General features: G+C 43.2%; 1 protein-coding gene across 3 annotated transcripts in view; it reads left to right on the top strand.

Annotated features, from left to right (window-relative positions):
- The window catches only part of NARS2 (asparaginyl-tRNA synthetase 2, mitochondrial), a 43,889-nt gene extending 21,127 nt beyond the window's left edge, over positions 1–22,762 (top strand). For all 3 annotated transcript variants that reach the window (XM_034405169.3, XM_087895766.1, XM_087895767.1), the window contains 8 exons: positions 4,018–4,150; positions 6,629–6,727; positions 8,729–8,766; positions 10,282–10,348; positions 12,617–12,754; positions 15,682–15,779; positions 20,286–20,312; positions 22,456–22,762. In XM_034405169.3, coding sequence (XP_034261060.2) covers positions 4,018–4,150; positions 6,629–6,727; positions 8,729–8,766; positions 10,282–10,348; positions 12,617–12,754; positions 15,682–15,779; positions 20,286–20,312; positions 22,456–22,600 — 745 coding nt within the window. In that variant the 3' untranslated portion in view covers positions 22,601–22,762. The remainder of the gene's footprint in view (positions 1–4,017; positions 4,151–6,628; positions 6,728–8,728; positions 8,767–10,281; positions 10,349–12,616; positions 12,755–15,681; positions 15,780–20,285; positions 20,313–22,455) is intronic.
- Positions 22,763–23,102: the final 340 nt, after the last annotated feature.

The following is a 23,102-nucleotide window of genomic DNA, read 5'->3' as shown; positions in this document are numbered from 1 at the left end:
CCTGTTTTCAAGGCTTTTGGGGGGCCATTTTCTAGGCTTTTTGCGGCCCATTTTATGGGGCTTTTTCAGTCTGTTTTTGAGGCTGCTTGCAGCCTATTTTTGAGACTTTTTTCGGCCCATTTTGGGGGCTTTTTTCAGCTCGTTTTCAAGGCTTTTGTTGGTCCATTTTTGAGGCTTTTGTCGGCCTGTTTTGGGGGGTTTTTTGGCCTGTTTTCGAGGCTTTTGGAGTGGCGTTTTCTAGGCTTTTTGCGGCCCATTTTATGGGGCTTTTTTCGGTCTGTTTTTGAAGCTTCTTGCAGCCTATTTTTGAGACTTTTTTCGGCCCATTTTGGGGGCTTTTTTCAGCTCATTTTCAAGGCTTTTGTTGGCCCATTTTTGAGGCTTTTGTCGGCCTGTTTTTGGGGGGGGTTTGGCCTTTTTTCGAGGCTTTTGGAGTGGCTTTTTCTAGGCTTTTTGCGGCCCATTTTTGGGGCTTTATGCAGCCTGTTTTTTCCGAAAACGTGGCTAAATAGGACGGCATAGTGCTGCTTCGCCCAAACCATTCCGAACCGGCTGAATACCACCACTGGATATATATTATATATATATATTTGAAGAGAATTCCTTCAATCAGAGACAAAATGCCACTTCTAAGATCTTCAACTCAACCTTTAATGGATTATAACAGACAAATTAGGTGGATGTGGATGATATTTTAGGGAGAAAAACATATTTTTAAAGACACAGTTAGTTCTCGATTTACGGCCATCCGTTTAGTGACTGTTTAAAATTTACAACGGCACTGAAAAAAGCAATTTTTGACCATTTTTCACACTTAACGGCCGTTGCAGCCGCTCCATGATCGCAGGATCAAAATTCAGATGCTTGGCAACTGGCATGTACTTATGACGGTTGTGACTTTCTGACGAGCAAAGTCAGTGAGGAATGCAGAGTCACTTAACAACCGTGTGACTAACTGAACTACTGCAGTGATTCACTTAACCGTTGTGGCAAGAAGGTCGTAAAATGGGACACAACTCTTCTTTTAAGAACTCTTTTGCTCACAACGGAAATTTTGGTCTCCATTGTGGTCTTAAATCGAGAACTACCTACACATATTTTGGATTATTATTTTTTTTAAATTTGATTTATATGCCGCCCTTCTCTGGAGACTCAGGGCGGCTTACAATGCGTTAAGCAATAGCCTTCATTCTTTTGTATATTTTATACAAAGTCAGCTTATTGCCCCCACAAACTGGGTCCTCATTTCACCTACCTTAGAAAGGATGGAAGGCTGAGTCAACCTTGAGCCTTGGAGAGATTCGAACCAGCAGAAATTGCAGGCAGCTGTGTTAATAACAGGGTGCACTAAACCACTGTACTATCAAGGCTCTTGATAGTAATAATATAATAATATTAATACAAAAATAATAATACAAAACGTATTGTGTAATGTAGTCATTTAAGTAATTAAATGTAGTAATTGATAATAGTAAAATAGGAAGAAAGCTGTTATCTTCATTTCTTCAACCCCTATCGTCTGAGAAGCGTCTTCTGAATAAGGAAATCTGTTTCGTCGTTAAATGAAGAATTTTTGCTTTAATATGTTATTTGGATCTGTACCAATGCCATGTTGGAATGATTAAAGGTAGTCCTCGATTTACGACTGTCATTGGGAAATACAACAGCACTGAAAAAAAACATCTTACTATCGGTCCTTCTACTTACGACCATCATAGCATCTCCACAGTCAACGCGATCAGAATTTGGGAGCTTGGCAACTGCCCTGTATTTACGACGGGTGCAGCATGCAGAGATCACATGATCCCAGTTTGAGCCCTTCCCAGTCATTCACTTAAATGATTGCAGCAATTCACTTAACGACCAACGACTAAAAAAAAGGTAAAACCAGTGCTCGGCTCGCTTAACCACCTTGCTTAGCAGTGGAAATTCTGATCCTGATTCTGGTCGTAAGTCGAGGACTACCTGAAATCCATGAGGTAAAAAAAAAGAGAAGGAAGGTAGCTAAACCTGGTTTATATCTCACCTTTGTAGCCTAACAACCAAGTCATATCCAACTCTGGGTCTCCTGCTTGAGCGGTGGGGGTTGGACTAGATGATCTACAAGATCCCTTCCAGCTCTTGTCAATCTGTTAAATCTGTATATTGCCTTCCTTTAAACTTTCCAGTTTTTGAAGAGTTTCATTACTTCAGCCAACCCAGTTTTTCTCTCAACCCGTTCTCTCTTCCTTCCTGTATTTGTTTTCCATTTTCAATCCTCATTTCATTCCGTTCAGATCAGTGCTTTTCAAACTTGGCAACTTTTAAGATGCGTGGACTTCATTCTGGGAATAATTATATATTAATCGCATTTTTTCCCATTCTTTCTTTTCCCCCATACATTACACGGCTTTCTTGCGCTCAGCATTTTTTTTTTTTTTTTTTGCAGTAATCAATTTCCTGTATATTCATTTTATTTATTTTTTCTGGTTGACATCCTCATTTCACCAGGTGCTTCTTTTCATATCTACAATTAGCATAACCTCCCCACGTCGCATTTTCATTTCTTTCTTTCTTTTGTGCCCTGTCTATTTTTCTCTAGGATCAAGTCTTGATATTTCCAGTTCCTCCTTTGTCTTGTCTTCAGAATCTCTCATGCATTGGTTACCTTAATTGCTTTTCTTGTTGATTATAAGAATAATCCCTTAAGAAAGGGACCTTGGAGGTCTTCTAGTCCAACCCCCTGCCAAGGCAGGAAACCCTACACTATGTTGTGGCTCCGTTACCAGAGCCTGTGTCATCGGCAGGAGAGGACTCTGAGAGTTAAGGAGAGGAGTTGGCAAGGCCTCCCTCTCCAGGACCCTCCTCTCTGGCAATGCCTTCGGTGTCCACCGAAGGGCAAGAGATAGGGCCGGGGCCAAGTACGTCCACGCAGCCACAGATGGACAGTGATGAGGGTAATGAGTCTTGGCTGGATCCACGCCAGCGTCGCAGAGATAAAGCGCGCGCAACAGAAGAAAAGGCGTGCCCGAGATTAGGCTGAGTCACTGGACCACACCCCACAGGATATAAAAGGGAGCGTGGTGGCCAGTCAAACCTTGTGACAAACAAAGCTGAAAGCTTCCATGCCATTCTGCATTGCCGGACTTTTGCTATAGACTTTGCTGGATTATCTCTGGACTTGATTAACTCCGTAATTATTAAGCTGTTTCTTTTGATGTATCAGAAGTGGGGAGAAGTTATCTCTCCTCTTTGTAAATAATAAACTCTTGGCAGGGAGCCACTAGGTTGTTGCCAAGTTCCGTTATCATAAGGAAAAGGATTTTGCCGGCTGGTTTGGTCTTTAACTCTTGAACGTCTGTTGGTGTGTGTGTGTGTGGTTGGGGGCAGAACACACCACTTCAGACATATGGTTATCCAATCTCTTCTTAAAAACTTCCAGTGTTGGAGAATTCACAACTTCGGGAGGCAAGTCGTTCCACCGATTAATTGTTCTAACTGTCAGGAAATTTTTCCTTAGTTCTAACAGTATAATAGAGTTGGAAGGGACCTTGGAGGTCTTCTAGTCCAACCTCCTGCCTAGGCAGGAAACCCTACACCACTTCAGACAAATGGTTGTCCAGTCTCTTCTTAAAAACTTCCAGTGTTGGAGCATTCACGACTTCTGGAGGCAAGTTATTCCACTGATTAATTGTTCTCACTGTCAGGAAATTTCTCCTTAGTTCTAGGTTGCTTCTCTCCTTGATTAGTTTCCATCCATTGCTTCTTGTTTGCCCTCAGGTGCTTTGAAGAACAGGTTGACCCCCACTTCTCTGTGGCAACCCATTGGAAGACTATTCTCATGTCATTCCATGTCACCTGCTTTAAAACTTTGCTAAGATTCAGAAAGAAAGATTCAGGTTATCTGGCTACCGGATAGTCCTAAGTCAAGGACTACCTGTATGTGATCATTTCCATGTTCAGGTGTGTCTCAGCATCATTGCACAGTAGCCAGCGCGCAGCAGCTCATCCTGTTTTGTGTTCTTTTACACCTTGCAGAGCATTTACGAAAGTGTTCACTTTTGGACCGACCTTCCGAGCAGACAATTCTCGAACCCGCAGACACCTGGCCGAGTTTTATATGGTGGAGGCCGAATTATTTTTTGTGGACACGCTTCAGGATATAATGCAGGTAAGATTTCCCGGGAGAAATCCTAAATAGAGCTTTTTCTGGGTGTGAGGGTTGCAGGTTTTACACATTTAATTTACCGTATTTTTGGGAGTATAAGACGCATCTTTTCCCCACTAAAAGGGGGTGAAAATTTGCGTGCGTCTTATACACCGAATGTAGCCCCGCCCACCCACTGGCCCCCACCCTTTGGCCTCTGCCTCCCAGCAGTTTACCTCCTTGCAGCAAGCAGCAAGAAGAAACAGCTCCTTTCAGGTTCAGCACAGCCTAATTAGCACAAGTTGATTGGATCGGCCTCCCGGCTCTCAGCTGTTTTGCTCTCAGCTGTTTTGCCACGTGATCAAAATTCAAATGCTTGGCAACTGGCATGTACTTATGTCTGTTGCAGTGTCCCGATGTCACATGTTCCCCTTTTGCGATCTGACAAGCAAAGTCAATGGGGAAACCCGATTCACTGAAAACTGCGCGACTAACTTAACAACTGCCGCAATTCACTTCACTGCTGTGGCAAGAAGGGTGGTTAAATGGGGCAAAGCTCGCTTAACGACTGTTTTGCTTAGCGACATAAATTTTGGGGTCCATTGCGGTCGTAAGACGAGGACTACTTGTATATATCTCTCTTGTTCTCCTTTTTTCATGCTAGCCATTTTCATGCTGCTGATTCCAGGACTAGGATACCTACCACTCTTCGCTGGAAAAATAAAAGGGTTTTTTACAATTTTAAAAAATGGTTTCCTGGAATTAATTTCAGCAGAGATGAATGGAAATAGTTGCCGGCTTTTGTTGACCGTGTAGTTTTGCTCACGGTGGAAGTTTGTGGAATGGAAAGTTCCTCTTTCGAGGAAACGGAAGCGTTTTTTAGCCACAAGTTCGCCATCCCGTTCTCACACAGTGCAACAGAAACCCCCCCTCTCTCTTTCTCCCCCTCTCTCCCCCTTTTCCTCTCTCTCCCCCTCTCCTTCTCCCCCTTCTCTCTTTCAATCCCCCATCTCTCCCCTCTTTCTCCCTCTCTTTCTTTCTCTCCCCCTCTCTCTTTCTCTCCCTCTCTCCCCCCTCTCTCCCTCTCCCCCCTCCCTGTCCCTGTCTCCCCACTCTCTTTCTCCTTCTCTCTCCCCCTCTCCTTCTCCCCCTTCTCTCTTTCAATACCCCATCTCTCCCCCTCTTTCTCCCTCTCTTTCTTTCTCTCTCCTTCTCCCCCTCTCTCTTTCAACCCCCCCTCTCTCTTTCTCCCTCTCTCTCCCCCCTTTTTCTCTCTCTCCCCTTCTCTCTTTCAATCCCCCATCTCTCCCCCTCTTGCTCCCTCTCTCTTTCTTTCTCTCCCTCTCCCCTCTCCCTCTCCCACCTCTTTCTCCGTCACCCCTTTCCCTCCCTCTCTCCTTCTCCCCCTCTCTCTCCCTCTCTCCCCCTCTCTCTTTCTCTCTTTCTCCCTCTCCCCCCCTCTCCCTCCCTCTCCTCCCTCTCTTTCTCTCTCTCTTGTTTGGGAAATAAAAAAGTGTGACATGTTTACATCTACCAGCTCTGAGGCGCAGTAGAGGAATACTGAACAAAGTGACTTATGACCGTTTTTCACACTTACGACCGTCGCTGCATCCCCGTGGTCATGTGATCAAAATTCAACCGCTTGGCAACGAGCATGTACTCATGCCGGTTGCAGTATCTTGAGGGTCACATGATCTGCTTTTGCGACCTTCAGATCAAACAAAATCAATGGGGAAGCCAGATTCACTTAACAACCGTGTGACTAATTAACAACGGCAGCAATTCACTTAACGGTGGCAAGAAAGGTTGCAAAACGGGGCAAAATTCACTTGACAATTGCCTCGTTTAGCAACAGACATTTGGGACTCAGTTGTGGTCATAAATCAAGGACTACCTAGATTGAGGCTGTGGTCTAGCATTTCTACAGGCACTAACTTGGGGAAAATTGCTTGGGAGCAGCTGAGGACTGATAAACCTTCTTGCAATTGATTTATTACTTATTTATTTATAAAAGGGACATCTACAGACAGTCCTCGGACTTACAACAGTTTGTTTAGTGACCGTTTGAAGTTATAGCAGCACTGAAAAATGTGACTTACAACCCTTCTTCATTTATGACCTGGGCATCATCCCCACGATCACATGATCAAAATTCAGAGGCTTGGCCATGGTCTCACATTTACGACGCGTTGGCCTGTTCCCGGGGTCACGTGATCTCCTTTTTTTTTTTTTTTTGCAACCTTCTGACAAGATTCACTCAACAACCGTGTCGCTCATTTTAACAACTGCAGCAATTCAACTTCACAAAAGTGGCAAGGAAAGTCGCAAAATGGGACAGAGCTCGCTTCACAAATTTCATACTTGGCCACATAAATTCTGGCCTCAGCTGCGGTCGTAAGACGAGGACTACCTGTACTGGGGGTTATCATCTTGTCTGGAATGGGAAATATTCTTGCTTCTTTCTCTTATAACCTGATTTTTTTCCCCTTCCTTTTTCCTTAGGTTATAGAAGATATTTTTAAAACCGTGACAGACCGAGTTGTCTCCAACTGCCCTCAAGATGCGGCCCTTTTCCATAAACGTATCGCTCCTGGCCATGAGGTAAATATTTTTCTAATATATCTATAATTTTCTAGGACCTTCAGATTTTTCAGTCTACAAATAGTCCTCAACTTACGACAACAATTGGGAACACTATTTCTGTCACTAAACAAGGCGATTGTTCAACTTTACAGCCTTGTTTTGTCACAAAGTGAAGCACTGCAGTTGTTAAGTGAATCATGTGGTCATTCAACGAATCTGGCTTCCCCCCCCCCCACTTGTCAGAAGCCATCTAGCATGGTCACAAATGGGGATTACAGGTAGTCTTTGACTTAAAACAGTGACCATTCTAAGTTACAACGGCATGGACAAAAGTGACTTATATTTCAGACTTATGACCGTTGCAGCATCCCCATGACATTTGGATGCTTGACAACTGACTCATATTTATGTCGACTGACTCATATTTATGATGACTGACTCATATTTACGACAACTGACTCATATTTGCGACCTTCTGACCAGCAAAGGAAGACTAGATTCACTTAACAAAGGGTTACTAATTTAAGAACTGCAGTGATTCACTTAACAAATGGGGCGAGTCATAAAATGGGGCAAAACTCACGTAACAAATTTCTCACTTAGCAACATAAATTTTGGGCTCAATTGTGGTCGTACGTTGAGGACTACCTGTACATGATCCCAGGTTGCTAACAACCATCGTAAAGGTATACTGGTTACCGTGCACCCAAATTTCAGTCTTATGACAGTCTTATGATCGGCTGCAACGGTCATAAATGCAAGGATCAGTCATAAATCTCGCTAAAGAAATAGTTATAACTCGAGGATTCCCTGTATATGGAGAAAAATCCAGATACTAACAACTACCGTGTTTCTCCGAAAATAAGACCCTGTCTTATATTTTTTTGAACCCCGAAATAAGCACTTGGCCTTATTTTCGCGGAGGTCTTATTATTTTGGGGCGCGTGGAGCAAGATGGGGCTCCTCTTGCCGTCTTACATGATTTCCAGCTCTGTGTTTAAATATTTTCGGGGGGGGGGCTTATTTTACCTCATGTACTCAAAAGCCCAATTGGGCTTATTATCAGGGGATGTCTTATTTTCGGGGAAACAGGATATTATTTCTGTGACAACAACTATTGTCATTGATTATACTGCTGGCGAACATGGGACATCCTTATATGTAGTCCTCGTCTTACAACAGTTCATTTAGTGACTATTCAAAGTTACATCAGTGAAAAAAAAGTGACTTATGACCATTTTTCACACTTACAAGCATTGCAGCATCTTCGCGATCATGTGATCAAAATTTGGATGCCCGGCAACTGACTCGTATTATGACAGTTGCAATGTCCCAGGGTCTTGTCATCCCCTTTTGGCAATTTCCGATAAGTAAAGTCAATGGGGATGCCAGATTCACTTAACAACTTAAACACTGCAGTGATTCACTTAACAGGGGTGGCAAGGAAGGTCGTAAACTGGGGCAAAATTCACTTAACAAATGTCTCCCTTAGCAACATAAATTTTGAGCTCAATCGTGGTCGTAAATCAAGGACTACCTGTAATTTGTTCATCTCCTGACGGTGAACATATTCTTGGGGGCATCTAATTGGCTGCCCTGAACACTGAATTAGACAAGCTTTTTGTGTAAATCAATATAGTTTGTTTAAAAGTACACGAATGTTTTCCCATATTTGAAATTGTATAGGCAATGTGCTTTATTATATGCAACGTGCTTTATTAGTTCAAACCACATTATAAATGGTTCAGCCGGGCTTATCTTGATGCAAAATTTACTTTCCTTTGACTCTTTCGATTTTGCTAAGTTTTTTCGTAGCAAATTTTCTTTTTCTTTTCAAATTTTCTCACGTTTTTTTTTTCTCTCAATTTCTCTCGAAACTGAAAATTGTTTGCTTTCAATTTGATCCCTTTGCGCAATAGTTGTTGTCTCAACTATTTCCGCAAAACATTTTTGTTTCAAAAACTAAGCTATTTCTGACGTTAACTGTCTATTAATTTTCCCTTTCCCTTTCCTCTTTAGGCCAAATTAGAAAAAATGCTGAAGAACCCATTTATAACGTAAGTATCTTGGGGGTGGAAAGTGTTTTGTCGTTGTTGCTTAACTTACAAGTGTAATTTATGAGTAATTTTGACTTAACATTTCTCAGTATGTAATAATTTTGACTCGTCTTGGGAAAAAAGTGGATTGGAATTGGATTTGGTTCAGATTTGGATGGGAGACCACCAGGAAGATCTTAGAATCTCGATCAAAACATTAAGTTGCATTCAGAAAACTTATTGCTTAAGCCCAGGGATCTCCAATGATGGCTAGGGAATTCTGGGAGTTGAAGTCCACAAATCTTAAAGTTGCCAAGTTTGGAGAATCTTGCTCAAGAATCTAGTTAACTAAAGTTCTTTTTTTTAATAAGTTTTATTTGTACACTTTTCTTTAACATACACGAGTGCTTAATAAACAGTGTAATGTCTGAGTCGATTTATCTATACATAATATGAATAATAATAACAATCTTTACTTGTATATAGTAGTATTCTTCCAACTTCTAATTTCTACCTCTGCTGTCTAACCATTTGTAAAACAAATCCCATGTTAAGTAGTATTCTGTATCCTCTTTATCCTTTATCTTTAAGGATAATTTCCTATCCATTTCCGCACAGTCTAATGTTTTTAATTAACTAAAGTTCAATATTAAATTGGCGTCAGAGAAGGGACAGCAGAATTTAAGGGGAGTTGGGCTTAGAACAAAGGTGTCAAACTCAAGGACTGGGGGCAAGATTCGGCCTGCGGGGTGCTTAGATCTGGCCTGCGGGGCCACCCTGGAAACAGCGAAGGACCGGCCTGCGTGGCTTCTGCCAGCAAAAACGGAGCATGGGACGACTGCGCGCAGCTCTCCCGAGCCCCGTTTTCGCTGGCAGAGGGTTGCAGGAGGCCGTCACAGCAGAAAATGGAGCTCACGAGGGCTGCACGCGGCCCCCCTGAGCTCCGTTTTCACTGGCAGAGGGTTGCGGGAGGCCGAAAATGGAGCTCGGGAGCCTGTTTTCTCTGGCCGAGCGCTTGGGCCGCCACAGACGTCCCCCAACATGAGTGATGGCATGCTGACCACGCCCCCCGAAGTCAAACACAACCCTGATGCGGCCCTCAATGGAATCGAGTTTTGATACCCTTGGCTTAGAACATTTGTGGCAACACAATGATTCTATTTATTAATTTATTATTTATTTATTAATTTTATTTCTATACCGCCCTTCTCCCGAAGGACTCAGGGCGGTGTACAGCCTAATTAAAAACACAAAGACAGACAAAATTTAAAAATAATTAAAATTATTAAATGATAGGCCCAATTTAAAAACCCCAAATTTAAAATCCCATTTAAAACCAATTAAAATCTTTACATTGATAGCCCAGCCTGGCGGAACAATATGGTTTTGAGGGCACAGCGAAAGATTCTAAGCTGATGACATGCTTAACTCTACCCCCCCAAATTAATGCCTGTTCTTCTCCTACTACACCAATAATTTTGTTGGGATTCAGGGTACAAATCTTTAAAATAATCGCCAATCCTTTTTTTTAAAAAGAATGTCCTATACTGATGCTATCGAAATTTTGGAGAGAAGTCGGCAAGAATTCACTTACAAACCAGCCGTGAGTATTTTTCAGAGATTTTTTGATGGGGGTTTTGATAAAACTCAGGTATATTTAGTAGGCTGATAGAAAAGTGTGAGAGTAATAAAAATTTGTATCTCAAGTATCCAGGAAGCCAGTTTGGTCCTTTTTATCAGTGGGGGAAGCCAGATTCATTTAACAACCATGTTACAAACTTAATGGCAATGTTTCGCTTAACGACTATGGCAACAAAGTTTGTAAAATGGGGCGAAACTCACTTAAAAATCTCACTTAGCAACAGAAATTTTGGGATCAATTGTGGTCATACGTCAAGGACTACCTGTGTAAGTGGGGGACATCTGCTCAGCAGCCCAGTTGTGCAGATATATGCACCACATCACAATAATCAGTCCAGTTCCAACTTTCACTGTTGTGGATTAGAGTACATTCTGTGTCGCCCTAACCTACAAATCTTTGCAATTCCCAAGGTGATGCTTTCCTTGTGAATTGGACGTCTCTGTATTTATTGTGTGTAGCTTACCGTTTTACTATCGGTATAATTACATAACTGTATCTATTTATTTAAACATTTCTACACTGCTGGAACAAAATAAAACAACATTCCACATCTTACGCAGAACACGGCCGAACAATTTAAAACATCCCCGATAAGCCAGAAACTGTAGAAGTAAACACCATGAAAGCAGTAACGAGTCTAAAACCGCGAGGTCAAAACAATAACAATGAACATCAAAGATAGATTCCTAACATCAGAGAAGGATTCCCCAAAAGATCTGCCTTTTCTTCAGCAGTTTCAGAAATGTCAGCATGGAGGAGGCCAGGACGCTGTTTCATAGTAAATTGGCCAAAAAAGCGAATGTTTCCTAGGCTGCATTGTTTTATGTTTTGTTTTATTTGATTTGTATACCGCCCTACTCCCAAAGGACTCAGGGCGGTGAACAGCCACAAGATAAAAACACATTAGTACAAAAATTAAAACAGAATAAAACCGAATTAAATAATTTGGCATTAACATTAACATTAACGGAGGGATAGAATCAAGATCACGTGAAGTGTTAATACCACTTGATAAGGCCTTGGTGAGGCCACACTTGGAATACGGCATCCAGTTTTGGTCGCCACGATGTACAAAAGATGCGGAGACTCTAGAAAGAGTGCAGAGAAGAGCAACAAAGAGGATGAGGGGAATGGAGGCTAAAAGATATGAAGAACGGTTGCAGGAACTGGGTATGTCTAGTTTAATGAAGAGAAGTACTAGGGGAGACATGACAGCAGTCTTCCAGTATTTCAGGGGCTGCCCCAAAGAAGAGGGAGTCAAGCTATTCTCCAAAGCACCTGAGGGCAGGACAAGAAGCAATGGGTGGAAACTAATCAAGGAGAGAAGCAACCTAGAACTAAGGAGAAATTTCCTGACAGAACAGTCAATCAGTGGAACAACTTGCCTTCAGAAGTTGTGAATGCTCCAACACTGGAAGTTTTTAAGAAGAGATTGGACAACCATTTATCTGAAATGGTATAGGGTCTCCTGCCTGTGCAGGGGGTTGGACTAGATGACCTACAAGGTCCCTCCCAACTCTTTTATTCTGTCTATTTAGAGCAGTCTAATCTCTCAAGCTTAGCAATTTTACGCGGTGCGGACTTCAATTCCCAGAATTCCGCAGCCAGCTTTGCTGGCTGGGGAATTCTGGGAGTTGAAGTCCACACAGCTTTAACATTTCGCAAGGTTCATAAACCCTGATTTTGGAGATTTGAATGCAAGTCCGTAACCTAATCATCAGAGCAATCTGAGAAAATATAGAACCGTGATGACGAACCTATGGCAAGCGTGCCACAGGTGGCACGCGTAGCCATATTGGTGGGCATGCGAGCTCAGCTCCGGCGTGCCTGTGTGTGCCGGCCAGCTGATTTTTGGGCCTACCAGAAGTAGGGAAACAGGCTGTTTTCTGCCTCCGGAGGGCCTCGGGGGTGGTGGTGGTGGGGAAGGCCCGTTTTTCTCTCTCCCCAGCCTCCAGAGCCTTTCTGGGAGTCTGGGGAGGGTGAAAACGGCCTTCCCCACCCCCCTGGAGGCCCTCCGGAGGCCAGAAACGGCCCGTTTGCCAACTTCCGGTGGGCCTGGAAGTTGACACACACACACACATGCTCCTGGCATGCAAGGGCAAAAAGGTTAGCCCTCACTGATATAGAACATTCACAATGCTTTCAAGTAGTTTGCAAACCTAAAACGGCCTGTGGTTAACATGGTTTGTTTATTTTAAAACTTGGTGTTTTTTTAAACTCTTTCCTTAGTGGGGGCAGGATCTCCAGAGCGAACACGAGAGGTACCTGGTGCGACACTGCGGTGATATTCCTGTTTTCGTGTACGACTATCCCTACGACCTTAAGCCCTTCTACATGCGAGACAACGAAGATGGACCTCGTAGGACTGTAAGAACTTATTCATTAAAATCCTTTTGGTCAAGGCACCCATTTCCTCTTCGCTTCTTGTTAACGCTCTTTAAACTTTTTTGAAATGAAATAAAATTCTCTTTTCGGGGGAAATTGGTTTGTGCTGCAAACGTTTACACTGCATTTTAAATCCTTATTATAAATCCAATTATAAATTTAAATCCTTAACGGTTTTAAATTTATAATTGGTTTTAATTGGGTTATTTTAAATTGACGGCCAAAAGTATTTAATGTTTTTAAAATTGTTTTTAAATTTTATATGTTGTGTTTTTACCGTGGCTGTTCACTGCCCTGAGTCCTGTTGGAGAAGGGCAGTATACAAATTAAATAAATAAATAAATTTGGGGCCTGTTTAATGCTAGGTAAGGTGGAAAAAAAGAAAGAAAAGGAAGGAAGGAAGGAAGGAAGGAAGGAAGGAAGGAAAGAAAGAAAGAAAGAAAGAAAGAAAGAAAGAAAGAAAGAAAGAAAGAAAGAAAGAAAGAAAGAGGAAGGAAAGAGAGAGAAAGAAAGGAAGGGAAAGAGAGAGAAAGAAAGGAAGGGAAAGAAAGAAAGGGAAAGGAAAAAAGAAAGAGGAGGAAGGAAAGAGAGAAAGAGAAAAAGAAAGAAAGAGAGAAAGAGAAGGAAGGAAAGAGAGAGAGAAAGAAAGAGAGAAAGACAGACAGACAGACAGAGCTGGAGGTCTTTGGGACCTCGGAGTCCCAAGGTTTAACCTAGTTTAACCCCCTACTCAAGCAGGAGACCCTATTCCATTCCAGAAAAATGGTTGCCCAGCCTCGTCTTAGAAACCTCCAGTGTAGGAGCAGCCACAACTTCTTGAGGCGAGCTGTTCCACTGGTTAATTGAAAAGGGTAACTGGTAGTAAGGGGGGGGTCAGCTGACCAGGTAGACCATACAGGAACGCACGTAGCTGAACTAATTCTACTTTATTGTAAAAACCACCTGAGCAGAATTTTGCAATTTAGAAAATGCAGGCGGGTCCTCGACTTAACAACGGTTCATTTAGTGACCTTACAAAGTGACAACAGCACTGAGCAAAGTGGCCGTTTTTCACACTTACGACTGCAGCACCCCCGTGGCCATGTGATCAAAATTCAGATGCTTGGCAACCTGACTCAACATTTATGACGGTTGCATGTGGCCTTCTGACAAGTCAGCGGAGAAGAGTCAGATTTATTGAATACCCATGTTACTAATTTAACAAGTGCACTGATTCACTTGTGGCAAGAAAGGTCATAACATGGGGTAAAACTCACTGCGCCCCTGTCTCGCTTAGCGACAGAAATTTTTGACTCCATTGTGGTCGTAAATCGAGGACTATCTGTGGCTAAGTTTTTACAGGTAGTCCTCAATTTACGACCACAATTGAGCCCAAAATTTATGTTGTTAAGTGAGAAATTTGTTAAGTGGGTTTTGTCCCATTTTGTTCCAAGTTCATTTAACAACTTCAGTGATTCACTTAACAAATGTGGCAAGACTTTTCTTGCCACATTTGTTAAGTGAATCACTGCAGTTGTTTTTTTTTATTTATTTATTTGATTTATATGCCGCCCTTCTCCGGAGACTCAGGGCGGCTTACAATGCGTTAAGCAAAAGCCTTCATCCTTTTGTATATTTTATACAAAGTCAGCTTATTGCCCCCACAATCTGGGTCCTCATTTTACCTACCTTAGAAAGGATGGAAGGCTGAGTCAACCTTGAGCCTGGTGAGATTTGAACTTGCAGTAATTGCAGGCAGCTGATGTTAATAACAGTGCTTTAGTCTGCTGCGCTACCAGGCTCTTAAATCAATAACACAGTTGTTAAGTGAATCTGGCTTCGCCATTGACTTTGCTTGTCTGAAGGTCGCAAAATGGGATCACGTGACACACCCCACCCCCCCCGGGATATTGCAACCGTCATAAATATGAACCAGTTGCCAAGCATCCAAATGCAAATTACGTGACCATGGGATGCTGCCATGGCCATAAGTGTGAAAATTTTTTAGTGTCGTTGTAACTTCAAACAGTCACTAAGTGAACTGTTGTAAATCAAGGACTACCTGTACTCAAATTCAACTTTCCTTCTGTTGCCAGAGAAATCATATTTTGATAAGGGTGCGCAATGACTTGGCGGCTAAACACGCCTTTCAGCTGAAAAGCTGGCAGCCCAGGTTTGAGACCCAGGCATCACGTGACGGGGTGAGCTCCTGTCCCTTGCTCCAGCTCCTGCCCACCTAACAGTTCGAAAGCATGCAAAGGCGAGTAGATAAATAGGTACCACTTCGGTGGGAAAGTCACAGTATTACGTGCACCTCGGTCATTGATAGGAGTCAGCCGGTTCGGGCGAGCCAGTAGTTAAATTGCTGGCTGGCGCAGGCCCTCCGCGGCCCATTTTCGCTCCCAAGACACTGCAGGGAGGACTATTAGGTCCAAAACGGAGTGTGGGAGGGGGGCGCGTCCCCCCCCCGTGGCCCGTTTTTGCTCCCAGGAGGCTGCAGGGAGGCCTACTAGGCCCAAAATGGGCCACCGGGGGGGCGGCGCATCCCCCCTGCGGCCCATTTTTGCTCCCAGGGGGGTGCAGGAGGCCGAATGCTGCCTGTCACACCCCCTGGCCACGCCCACCATGGCCACGCCCACCCAGCCGGTCATTAGGGCAGAGAACCGGTTGTTAAATTATTTGAATCCCACCACTGACCTCGGTGTATAGTCATGCTGGCCACATGACCACGGAAGTGTCTTCGGACAATGCTGGCTCCCTCGGCCAAGAAACGGAGATGAGTGCTGCCCCCTACAGTCAGACATGACTGGACAGGAGAAACGTTTACCTTTAACCATTCAGGAAATGCTTCTTGGGGACTACCTGGTGGTTATGTACCTTCACACAGAGAGAGATTTTGGAGTAACCTCTGACCTTCTGTTCCCTAAAAGGTAGCAGCGGTTGATCTACTGGTCCCAGAAGTTGGAGAACTTTTCGGTGGAAGTTTGAGAGAAGATCGTGTGGATTTTCTACAGTCTCGCTTACGGAGGTAGTGGGGATTTCTCTGCCTGGCTTGTTGGGGAAGGGGCTGGGTACTGCTTGATATGTAACCAAAGAGGGTTTTTTTTGTGAAAAACATCAAAAATTAATAGGATGAGCGGTGCAGTGGCCTAGAGGTGGAGCTCTCGCCTCCACAATCAGGAGGCTGTGAGTTCGATCCTAGGTAGAGGAAGATATTTCTCTCTCTGGGCACAAGGAGAATATATCTGCTGAACAAAACTCCTCATCGGCGACAGGAAAGGCATCTGGCCATTAAAACACTCTGCTAGCTCCCTTCAGTTGCCCAGACTCCACCCCACAAGAGATTACGGGGTCTTTAAAAGAAGATGATAGTCAAAAATTAATAGGATGAAGAAGAGGCAGGGGGCTCAGGCAGGAGAGGATATATAGGGAATCTGCTTGCTAGTGATCCCATCTCCTATTAGTGGTTACAATACAGGTAGTCCTCGATTTAAAATAGCTCATTTACTGACCCTTCAAAGTTACAAAGGCACTGAAATGACCGTTTTTCACACTTATGACCATTGCAGGATCCCCATGTCGCGTGATCAAAATTCCGACGCTTGGCAACTGGCATGTACTTATGACAGTTGCAGTGTCCCGGGGTCATGTGATCCCCTTTTGTGACCTTCAGAGTAACAAAAGTCCATGAGGAAGCCAGATTCACTTAACAACCTTTTGTGACATTCAGAGTAACAAAAGTCCATGAGGAAGCCATACTAACATAACAACTGCAGCGATTCACTTAACAGCTGTGGCAGGGAAGGTCGTAAAATGGAGCAAAACAGCACTTAACAAATGTGTCACTTCACCACAGAAATTTTGGGCTCAACTGTGGTCGTATCTCAAGGACTACTGTATGGTGTTTCCAGCGCAGATGTTCTTTGAGTCTCTTTTTCAAAAGCGATGTTCAAAGTCCCGTTTTTCTGCACGGCTGAATTTTGGATTAGGGAAGGACATGCCGTTTTGGGAAATTACGAGAAATAAGGTATTCTGATGCTTTTTTTTGGAACTGCAGATTGTGGTTGGCCTTGCCTCCTTTTTGGGAGGGTTTTTTCAACTTTCCTTTCATGTCAAACTATGAGTCACAAATTCTTTTGCAAGATAGTTACAGACATTTCATTACCCGACTACGTAACATTATCAGTGCTGATGAGTGCGGCGTTTGCTCCCTGTTTATATAGAGAAGCTTGCAGTGTGGTATTGGTGGAATGTGGTTTTTGTCCTTGGTAGTGCCTTGATTAGGATATTCTTTTCCACTTGGTTGTTTGTCTTGTCTTAATCCATGCTTATCTGGGTGTAAGCTGCTGGAGATGATACGTGACGGTCGTTTTGTTTCCTTCTTAGTTTTTTTTGTTCTTGTCCCTTTTGAATGGCGTAGAAATGTGCTTTTATCTTTGATGGCTCATTTGTCTGAATGCCAAGCTTCCGTGAATTTTCAAGCATTTGGGGGAATTAATTTGGTTTGAATTAATAAAATCACACCTAGAATTATTAATTAAGAATACTGCACCGTTTTGGTCACCACACTATAGAAAAGATGTTGAGACTTTAGAAAGAGTGCAGAGAAGAGCAACCAGGATGATTATGGGACTGGAGGCTAAAACATACGATGAACGGTTGCAGGAACTGGGCGTGGCTAGTCTAGTGAAGAGAAGGACCAAGGGAGACATGAGAGCATCTTCCAATATTATTTGAGGGGCTGCCACAGAGAAGAGGTGGTCAAACTATTTTCCCAAGGCACCTGAAGGCCAGACAAGGAATAATGGATGGAAACTGAACAAGGAGAGATTCAACCTAGAAATAAGGAGACATTTCCTGACAGTGAGAACAATCAACCCATGGAACAGAAGTTGCCTTCAGAAGTTGTGGGAGCTTCATCACTGGAAGCTTTCAAGAAGAGACTGGACTGCCATCTGTCAGAAATGGTGTGGAGTTTCCTGCTTGGGCAGGGGGTTGGACTAGATGACCTACAAGGTCCCTTCCAACGCCAACTCTGTTAACCTGTTAACCTGGTCTAGTTGCTCACCGTTTCCCAGTTGAAACCGTGATGGAGTCCGTCCGTATGTTACAAAATTAAAGGAGTTGTCCTTGTGACTTCTGACTTGCTAGTTGACGTTTACGGATGTGCGCCGCTGTTTTTTTTTTTCTGGGGTTGTTTTCTGTCCAGCTGTGGCTCACAAATTCTTCTGCAGAAGTGCTCCACGCCCAGCATCAAAGGGATTCCACGGGATTCCAGAAAGCACTTAGGGATTTCCCCCAGCCATTTGGCAGGCGCTTCCATCTCATACTGATCACATACTGCCCTTCTGAGAAAGCCGGAATGGAAGGCGTGGTTGATTCCTACACACCCTCCTGTGGAGCTCAGCTGTTGTTTACTTTCTCCTTTTATTATCTTAGTTCTTGCCTTCTCTGTTCCAATTTATCTCTGCAATTCTCTAGTCTGTCATCTTAAAAAGGTAAACGTTCCCCTCGTACATACGTGCTGGTCGTTCCCGACTCTAGGGGGCGGGTGCTCATCTCCGTTTCAAAGCCGAAGAGCCAGCGCTGTCCGAAGACGCCTCCGTGGTCATGTGGCCTGCGTGACTCAATGCCAAAGGCGCACGGAACACTGTTCCCTTCCCACCAAAGGTGGTCCCTATTTTTTCTACTTGCATTTTTTAACCTGCTTTCGAACTGCTAGGTTGGCAGAAGCTGGGACAAGTCACGGGAGCTCACCCCGTTATGCGGCACGAGGGATTCGAACCCCTGAACTGCCGACCTTTTGATCGACAAGCTCAGTGTCTTAGCCACTGAGCCTTACTTTACCTGGTCACTAAGAGTCAACACTAATTTGACAGCACATAATCAACCCATTTGCGCTTAGGCTGAGTCCTACTGCTTTTTTTAATCATGTTTTTTTTTAATTGAACTTTATTGGAACACAAAATATAATGAAAATAAAGATGAAGAAAAAAAGAGGAGGAAATACAGATTTTTTTAAAGTCACAGTATTACGTGCACCTCGGTCATTGATAGGAGTCAGCCAGTTCGGGTGAGCCAGTAGTTAAATTGCTGGCTGGCGCAGGCCCTCCACGGCCCATTTTCGCTCCCAAGACACTGCAGGGAGGACTATTAGGTCCAAAATAGGGTATGGGAGGGGGGCGCGTCCCCCCCCCATGGCCCGTTTTTGCTCCCAGGAGGCTACAGGGAGGCCTACTAGGCCCAAAATGGGACGCCGGAGGGGCAGCGCATCCCCCCCTGCGGCCCATTTTTGCTCCCAGGGGGGTGCAGGAGGCGGAATGCTGCCTGTCACACCCCCTGGCCACGCCCACCATGGCCACACCCACCCAGCCGGTCATTAGGGCAGAGAACCGGTTGTTAAATTATTTGAATCCCACCACTGACCTCGGTGTAGTCCTCACATTACGACCGCAATTGAGCCCAAAATTTCTGTTCTTAAGTGGGATAGATGTTAAGTGACAACTTTTTTTTTTAACTTTACCTATAATTATTACAAGCCAGTTCTAGAACTACCCAATTATAAAATCTTCAAAAATTCTACATTTCATTTATTTTTTTTCTATTTTAAGAATAAGATTAAGGCCTCAGGCTAAAAATTGGTATGCTCGGTGGTAGGATTCAGCCGGTTCGCACCGGTTCAGGAGAACCGGTCATTGGGCATGAAAACTGGCTGGGTGACTTTCAGCCAATCACCACTAGATGGTGAGTTCTATTCCCGCCTTAGGCATGCAAGACACTTGAGTGACTTTGAGCCAATCACCAGGAGATGGAGAATTCTAGTCCTGCCTTAGGCATGTAAGCCAGTCAGGTGACTTTGGGCCAATCACCAGGAGATGGAGAATTCTAGTCTTGCCTTAGGCATGTAAGCCAGTCAGGTGACTTTGGGCCAATGATCAGGAGACAGAGAATTCTAGTCCTGCCTTAGGCATGTAAGCCAGTTGGGTGACTCTGGGCCAATCACCAGGAGATGGAGAATTCTAGTTCCATCTTAGGCTGGTAAACCAATATCATACACTACCGGACTCAGCTGTGTGTTGACTTCATTAATAGAACGAGAGATTACGATATATTCTTTCCTGTCTTCCTTTACAAATTTGTCGTAAAATCTTGTTGGAAGAAAAAAAAAATTCATCATTCACAAGCATGGGAAAATGATCGCCTTTGTCCGTAACTTTGCTCTTTGAAACTCGTTCAATGTCTGAACAGAAAAAGATGCTTTTCAATTTTTTTAAAGTATCTTCGCATTTAAAGTAGAACAAAATTCCGCAAACACACGACTGTTATAGCCCATATTTTATCCTGGCTGGAGATGACCCTAGCTGCCTTCAGTTGAACATTTTTAAGATGCTACAAAACTTCAAACATTGATATTAATTTAATTATAATATTATTTGCATGTCAGCTCTAGGCAGCGTGCAAATATGATATTTTTGCAAACTTCCTAGAATTCATTCCTCTGGTTGAGAAAATATTATTTTGTTTTTTTCTACAGGTTGATGCTTGAAGACACCTATCAGTGGTAAGATATATTTCCTAGATATTATTCATCTCTTTCATTAGCTTGGGAAATCATCTGAGAAAAAGCAAATAAATTCTCAATTCTACCAGAAGCCAACATTTATATTAGTTGATGGCCCTTTATAATAAATGTGACGAAATGCCACCATGTGGGACACAAGAAAGTCCTTTTTTTAAAAAAATTAACCAAGGGACACACACTATCCTTGATTTATGACCATAATTAGACCCTAATTAGTCATGCCAGCCACTAAATGGAGCACTGCATGACTGCCTGATTTTGCAACCTTCTTTGCAGCAGTTGTTAAGTGAAGGCGGCTGTTATAAAGCAAACGGCGCAGTCGTCAAGCAAATCCATTGTCAACAATGGGCATTTTTGCTGGAAAATGGAAGTAAAACCCTGATTTCCTTCCAAAACGTAAATTTTGGTCATGTGATCACAGGATTACACTAAATGCAGGCGGGTTGCCAATCGGCGAAAATGTGATTGGACATAACCATGAGTTGGTTGGAATTTTGAATCTGGGTCGTAAATAGCCCTTAGCACATTACAAGTAGTCCTGGACTTACAACAGTTCATTTAGTGACCCTTCGAAGTTAAAACGGCACTGAAAAAAGTGAGTTATGACTATTTTTCACGCTTAACGACCATTGCAGCATCCCCATGGTCACATGGTCATAATTCAGATGCTTGGTTCGTATTTATGACGGTTGGAGCGTCCCGGGGGTCACGTGCTCCCCTCTTGAGACCTTCTGACAACCGAAGTCAATGGGGAAGCCAGATTCACTTTACGACAGTGTCATTAACTTAACAACTGCAGTGATTCACTGAACAACGGTGGCAAAGAACTGTCGTAAAACGGGGTAAAGCTCCCCTGAACAGTCTTGCTTAGCAACGGAGATTTTGGGCTCCGTTGTGGTCGTAAGTCGAGGACCGTCTGTGCTTGTTAACTTTTGAAGTGTGAAAAGTTTCAAGTCCTCTTGAAGGTAAAGTTGAAAAGGCGATCTGAGTTTTCCACTGAAGGCATAAAAAAACCAAGTCAGAGGACATAACAAAGCTTTCCAGACACCAAATTAAAGATATTTTTACATTTGTCACAGTTCCCCTTTCTTTTCCTCTATCCTTCATTTTTCTCTCCCTCCCCCAATTCTGCTCCATGACATCATTTCCTTCTTTCTTTCCAAATTTACAAAAATCTGCAAAGGCAAAAAAAAAACAAAACCCCCACACTCCTCTGAGATAACTCCTCTGCCGGTGATTCTTAAATTTTTCGAGAAGCAGAGAATATCTCAAAGGAGCAAAACCCATCTTGAAGCTGCCGTGATTGAAAAACACTGTATTAGAGGAATATATTCAGTAGTAAACCAGTGACTATTGCTAAATATAAAATCTATATACTGTATATAAAAGCATGCCGTAATCACGAAATCTCCAGAACCGTAAAGCCTACAAACTTGAAATTTGGCACGGATGTTCCTCTTGGCTTCTAGGTGCTCGCTAAGAAAGGATTTTTCAAAATGACCATCAGATCATTAGTATTTCATATATACAGTATTATATTCACACGCTCTGATGCTAAGGAGCTAAACATTCTACTCCCCCTCCCCACCTGAAAAGAACTCTGTTCCAACTGCCAGTTGCCTTATATTAACACGCTCTGATGCTACTCCTTCGCTAAATCGGGCGTGGGCGTGGCCAGCACGTGTCTCAGCCGGCCTGTGGGCTGGGCCATTGTATTTCATCCCTCCCCCTCTGTTCCAAGTGCCAGTTGCCTTATATTAATTAACACGCTCTGATGCTACGGAGTTACACATTCTACATTAAGTTTCAGGCTTTTAAGTGTCAATTTATCAAGCCCGAGCACATAGTTTCGTAGCGAAGCACGGGCGTCCAGCTAGTATAAAATATTGCAGATTATTATTTTTTTTCCTGAGCTGGTGTTTTTAAGTTTGTCTCCCTTCAGTTTTTCTTAGGGTGTGTTTGTTTGTTTTTTTTAATTTAAAATTTTGTTAACTGAGAAAGTTTTAAAAGAATGTCGGGTGCTGCAGCTCTGTAGTAAACAGGAAGCTTTGATTGCAGATAATAAGTGATTGATTGGAAAATAAGGCCCACGGCTAAATGATCCCATTTCCTTGATGTGCAGGTACGTAGAACTGCGCCAATTTGGATCAACCCCCCACGGAGGTTTCGGAATGGGGTTTGAGCGGTACCTGCAGTGCATCCTGGGAGTTCAGAATATTAAGGACGTCATCCCGTTCCCGCGATTTCCCCATTCGTGCGTTTTATAGCTCTTCGTCCCAACTTCTGTTTATGCTTCTCTTGTAAATTCTCAGCGTGCAACATTTAGAGAGAGAAAAAAAGAAGAGACTTCCCTTTTTTTTTTTTTCCTGTCTGTTTCTTTTTTTGTATTTTTTTTTTCCTTTTTCCACTAAAGAGAATTTGAAACCTCAGGTCTGAATGCTGCCCTGTCTGCAAAATGTATTTATTCGTGTATATATTCTACCCTGTTTCCCTGAAAATAAGACATCCCCTGATAATAAGCCCAATCGGGCTTTTGAGAGCATGCGCTAAAATAACCCCCCCCCTTGAAAATAAGCCCTCCCTGAAAATATTTAAATGCATGCGATGCCGGTCCCCACCATTTCCTCTGGTTTCCTCAACGTGCCCCAAAATAATAAGACCTCCCAGAAAACAAGGCCAAGTTCTTATTTCAGGGTTCAAAAAAATATAAGACAGGGTCTTATTTTCGGGGAAACACAGTATTTTTTTATTTTTAGTCAGCTTTTAAAA

The sequence above is a fragment of the Pantherophis guttatus genome, chromosome 5 (genome assembly GCF_059756535.1).
Source record: "Pantherophis guttatus breed Tessera chromosome 5, ASM5975653v1, whole genome shotgun sequence".
Taxonomy (NCBI): Eukaryota; Metazoa; Chordata; class Lepidosauria; order Squamata; family Colubridae; genus Pantherophis; species Pantherophis guttatus.
This window is presented reverse-complemented; position numbering and strand designations above follow the sequence as displayed.